Below are 5,832 nucleotides of genomic sequence, written 5' to 3'. Positions count from 1 at the left end.
CCTATCTCATCCAATACGTGAACCAAACGAGCCCAAAAAGAATTGATTCTCTAACATTTTAATGAGCTGTTAGTTTTTACGCACACCGTTTGTGTACCTTTGGGATGGTTACTGCCCTAGTAACGGTATCTAATTTTGACGAATTACTTGAGCATTCATCTCCTCTAGTTTTCAGAATCCAAAAAGAGGGCTTTCAATGTCGAATATACTTAGGTTGGCTTAAAAGTTGCAAAATTCTCTCCTCTTCTCCCTTTATTATCTATCTTCCTTTAACACACTTTTGGTTCCGTTGGAACTGCATATCATTGCCTTTTACAACGTTAATATTATTATTCTTTTCATTATTGAGATTCTTTGCATGGAGGGGTGAACATGTGTTACTTACGGTTGTAAAGCGGGGACTCAAGTTTTTTGAACAAAATAATTGGTTTATTTTTCTTTAACAAGTGTAATTTTGCACTCTTTTTTTTTTTTTTACCTCTCACGGCCTTCCAACACCTTTTTCATCCCTATCTGTCAGGTCCAAAATTCAAACATTAAATCCGATAGCGAAGAGAATTCGAAGAACCCTCTTTTAATCACTAGACACAAAATAGATAAAGGTCAATTGCAGTTGAATATGCTTATTTTGCTTATAATCTCTACTTACACAATTTGATTTCGGTTGTTTAATGGATGTCCGAAGTAATTTTTTTTTTTGGGAAACGTGATAAATGGGGAAAATGTCTAAATGTAAGAAACAACGAATGTGAATATTTATACAACCAATTCGGTGTTAATTAGAATATGTCATCTGCTGTACGTTCAAAAGTACCCTTTGTTCAAGTTGTTAAAATCAACATTACTTGGGAGAGAATCGATATTATGAACATTAAACTTTGAGGGCAGATTGGGTATTGGGAATATCAATTTAAAAATAATAATTATCTCAAGCCGAATTTAAAAATAAAAATCACTATAACATGCGTTAACCCCATGATCTCATTTTAAATATTATTTAATTTTCCATAGTGTTAACTATTATAGTTTTCTTCCCTTTTTATACTTCCCACTTTTACACTAAATTATAATGTTTTTAGTTAAAATGAATCTTTTTGCTTTGCACGCACACATCGAGTGTGCAAAAAATTACTGCTATGTATTTAAATGGTTAACCAAAATGTTTACTCAGGAACGTGTTCAAAGAATTCTTAATTGTTTCTAATTACGTAGAATATCCTAGACTAGGAATTTGACCCTTCTCTTTGGTTCCAAAAATATAAGTGGAGAATTACTCCATTCTAAGGTCAGAGTAAGACACGGGTAGATTTTGAGCAAATTACCCGATTACCTATAAAACTTTTGAAATGGTATAATTTTTGTCACTCAACTGTTAACTTTTAAGTGTATGAAGTTACAAACTTAACTTTCAAATGTATATATTTTGGGACATTCCATATGTTTACGGTTAAGTTTGTATCTCGATTATATCTTATGATTCGTCAATTTCTTAAATCTGACAAACTTGACGGTAAAAATAGATTGAATGATCTAAATATATACGTTTGAAAATTGAATGGGTTATTTCATACTCTTAAAATCGAGTGATCAAAATTATATCATTTTTAAAATTTAGTAGGTTATCAAATAATTTACTCGTACATTTTACGGCTCCTCATTGTGGTTCTTATAGATTGTCTGACAATGTTACAAGTGTTGTTTAAACTTTAAACCATAGACCATAGGCCTTATTTGTAGTAAACCCTGGTAGTCTGCACGCATGTACAAGCTTACCACATAAACGCAAGTTTGGCAAGTTTACCATATTCACTTGAGTTCATATTACTTTACACCCTTCAACTGTATTGAGATTCTTACTTTAGTCCTTAAATTTTAAAGAGAGACACTTTAGTTTCCAAAGTTACAAAATATAAAATCTATCTCATTTAAATAAACTATTGACAAAACTAAGACAGATTTTGTACTTCAGCAGAACAAAATTTTATATTTTTAAAAATAAAATGTCATAGATTTATATACATAAGTACGACAAACGTTATAGTTTAGGAATTAAAGTAATACAAATTTTACTTAAGTGAATAATTTTATACTTAAGAGATTAAAATATCACACTTTGAAGTTTAGAAACTAAAGCGGAAATCCAACTCTAGTTAATTGGTGAAAAATTGAATTAAACCTTATTCATTGTTAACCCAGAAGTTCACCACTAGCACATTATGAATTTTTTTATTTACTTTTGTTTTGTGGGGCCCTGTACCTGCATTCACACATCATTCTCCCGATACACTGGACCAGTTTACTCATCCCCCGATTTTTTCCTCTAGTCTACCACCTTGCTTTCAGCCAGCTGTGTACTGCTGCCACTATTTTACTTTTCGATTCCAAATTTTTCTGTTGCAACTAATTTTCATTCTTTAGTACTATTAAAAGTAGGCTACAAGATAAATATGAGACCACACGTGACTCGCGAGTTCAGACATCGACGTACGAAGGAAACGGAAACATAAGAACACACAATTTTAAGCTCGCTGCCGTTTATCCTAATTCCTAATCAAGACCTCTTTAAAAGAAAGAAAAGATGCCGTAATGACTATTCGAAAAGGCACCATCTTTAACGGTCCACTTTTTGTAACGGCAACAAAGTTTTCCTTCATGAAAACTTCACAGGTTAATAAGTCTAACTTTAATCACTAAATCAAGACTTCTTCGGCTACAAAGATTAGAACAAATTCACCTCATCTAATTAGTAACATTTTCCAGATTTCTGGCCATGAGTTTCAGATTAATAAATGTTAAATTCATATTTGGCTTATAAAATATTCGAGTTTTGAATCTAATTCAGATTTAATCCAAAACTCACTTATTATCGAGTGGGCATGGGGCGAGTACACGGGTTGAGTACCTGTCCCGTGCACCATTTTGATGATCCGACCTGCGCCTTACGGATCAGTCATTTTCTGATCTTTATCTGTCCCGTATATTAGTAGGTACCTAATAATCGAATACCTACTGATATAGGGTCGGATTAACTGGTATCCATCTTATCCCGCTTATCATTTACTTTTTTAAAAACGGGATTTATACTATTTTAATTTTGCATATTACATATTCATCTAAGATTTAATAAAGACTTTTTCTTAAAAAAATCTCCCATAAAGAAACAAACATGCAAAGAGAATACAAAACAAATGAAAAAAATTAAAAGAATTCAAAATCAATGAAAATTTGAAATAAGTAGTACTTTTTTTTAAAATATATATTCTACATTAATTAAACTCTTTTCTAAAAAATATAAGATCATAACCTCTACAAATGAATCTTATAAACAAACTATAATCTTCCATTATTTTTGTAGTATGTGTAGAAAATATATATATATATATTTATGTGGGGCGGGTTGGGTACATGCAGGTTTTTAATTATGTGACCCTAATCCGCTCTGCATCTAAATGGGTACCCAACCCTCTTTTGACTTGATCAAATAATAAGAATCGAATATCCTAATTTTCGAATTGAAATGAGTATGGCAAATTTTTGGCCAATAATAGTTATATATTACTTAATTTTCGTATACATTTAGTCATAAATCTAATTTAACATCCACAACATTAAAGTTATATACGAACCAATAATAGTTTATTAAAAAGTATATGAACCAAGAAATTTTCAGCAATAATTATATCTAATTTGCTCAAAATACATAAAAATAGTAAAAAAAAAAAATGATTAACAATCAATATATCTTTAGGTCGGAACTTCTTCATAGCCTTCTCAATTTGCTTCTTCTAAGATTTGTCCACTCACTTTATTCACAGTGACCAAATCTGAATAAAAATATAGCATTTGAATCCAAATAAAAGTAAACAAATTAATTTGTCTCATGAGTCATATAAGAACCTGCGGGAAAGAAGAAAATAGACCAAGAATTAATGGTGGTCAATTCAAGTAAAGATTAAGATGATAAAGTATATAAAATGCATGCTTTGTCATTGAATTTAGCCATGTATGTTTAGTCAAAATACAAGCAGCTATTACACCAACAGTGGCACATAAAAAGCATCCAATATCATACCAACACAAAATTTACTAAGCCATTACACCAACAATGGCACATAAAAAGTAGCTAATATCATACTAATACAAAAATTTACTAAATCAAAAAGAAAGTTAGAGTTTCAGCTAATTTTGGCCCTCAAGAAAGCAACAGAATGGTTAAATTTAACTCTTGAATTGAGAAAGAGCTAGTAGACTTAAAAAATTCATTTTTATATATACCAGAGTATAAATGTATTACACACGCACACACACGTGTACTGATTAATGCGCCGGGCCTATTTTGAGTTTAAAGCTAATAAGGTCCAATCTCGGTTTACATTTAACTTGGACTTAATATTTAATCTCAACCTCAGTCCAGTCTAATGAAAGGTGAGGCTCATTAGACTTTTTATCGAGTCAAGTGGGCCAAGATCGAGTTGACTCGGCCCCATTAATAGTTCTAATTAAAGTTGAGATTTAAAAAATTAGAGATTCTCAGTTCTATTTCCTTTGTTCTCTCCCCGCTCCTTGAGCCCCTCTCCTTCCCTACTATAATTTTTTTTTAAAAAAAGAAGTTTTCCTCATAAAAAGTAGTAGAAAAATAAATTTTAACCTTATTGCACTACTATTTGACATGCAATCCTTGTAAAATTAATTTATAACAAAAATTATAGGTTAATTATACGGAGTAGAAGTTTTCTTCTTTGCACTTGTGGACCTTTTCAGAAGCACAAAAGGTATTTTACGATTGTGATAACTATTTCAATTATGAGTCTTGAAAGATGATTTTGGCTTTTCCAAATTATCTTTTTTTTTACAAAATTAAAAAATCAATTGCAAATAGGGTCCATAGTTGATAATTATTCCAATATTCGAAATAAAATATTTCAAACAATTAATTATCACTTGTAGTTTTTTACATAGTGAAAGTGGGCTTCTTCCTTTATTCTAGACGCACTCACTCTCCCACGACAGCCCCATCTTTTGACGTTTTGACCCACGCAAACGCGGAACCTTCGAACAGTTGTACAACTTTAATTTTATTTCCTCATTATTCCCAAACTACCCCTCCTCTGTTCTTCTTATAATATTCCGAGCCAATTGACTCCGGAATCCAAACCGAAAACGAAAACACCAAAAACTATTTCTAAGTTCTAACCAAGAAAAGAAGATCCCAAAATTCAGAAGAAGGAAATGGAGTTCAAAAAGCCCAGTTTCCCTTTTTTCTTCAAGAGGCTGAATAAAAAGAGCAGGGGCAGACGTCGTGGTGGTGGTGGTGGTGGTGGTGGTGATGGTGGTGGAGGTGCTAGTGGCGGCCCTGGTGGTTCAGGGAGGTGGAGTTCCAAGAGTCTCTCAACTGGGCTACGGTGGAAAAGGAGGTTCACTTTGCACTTGTGGTTTGTTGACGTGATTCTTTTCAAGATTGTGTCTTTTTTTGAGGCTGTGGTTTTGGTCGGAACTCTCTGTTTCTTCTACCTCTGCTGCGGCTGTCATATCTGATCATTGATCGTCAGATCATCACCTTCAACACTTCTTTTCCTTTCTGTATCCAGATTTCTTGGAAATCGCAGTAAAAAGAAAGTTTTATTCCTGTAAATTTGCGGCCCTCTTTTGTATTACTATCTTCTATTACTGGCTGAGTTTTAAACAAGGTTAGCAATGGTGGAGATTTGGACTATTGACTAGCTTCTTTTTTTCTTTTTTTTTGGTTAATGGAACTGCCCTGTACAATTAATTTTTTCCTTGATTAAAGTCTATTGTTTTTGGCTGACGGAAGAATGCCAATTCCCCTTTCAA

General features: G+C 32.4%; 1 protein-coding gene across 1 annotated transcript; it reads left to right on the top strand.

Moving 5' to 3' along the window:
• Window positions 1-5,123: 5,123 nt before the first annotated feature.
• LOC113783391 lies at window positions 5,124-5,832 on the top strand. The gene has a single exon (XM_027329515.1). The coding sequence runs from the start codon at window positions 5,230-5,232 to the stop codon at window positions 5,533-5,535; it is 306 nt and encodes a 101-aa protein (XP_027185316.1). The 5' UTR covers window positions 5,124-5,229; the 3' UTR covers window positions 5,536-5,832.

The sequence above is a fragment of the Coffea eugenioides genome, chromosome 9 (assembly GCF_003713205.1).
Source record: "Coffea eugenioides isolate CCC68of chromosome 9, Ceug_1.0, whole genome shotgun sequence".
NCBI lineage: Eukaryota > Viridiplantae > Streptophyta > Magnoliopsida > Gentianales > Rubiaceae > Coffea > Coffea eugenioides.
This window is presented reverse-complemented; position numbering and strand designations above follow the sequence as displayed.

Excerpts from the sequence above, each read along its gene's own strand:
- LOC113783391 (XM_027329515.1), top strand. The coding sequence starts at position 5,230 with ATGGAGTTCAAAAAGCCCAGTTTCCCTTTTTTCTTCAAGAGGCTGAAT.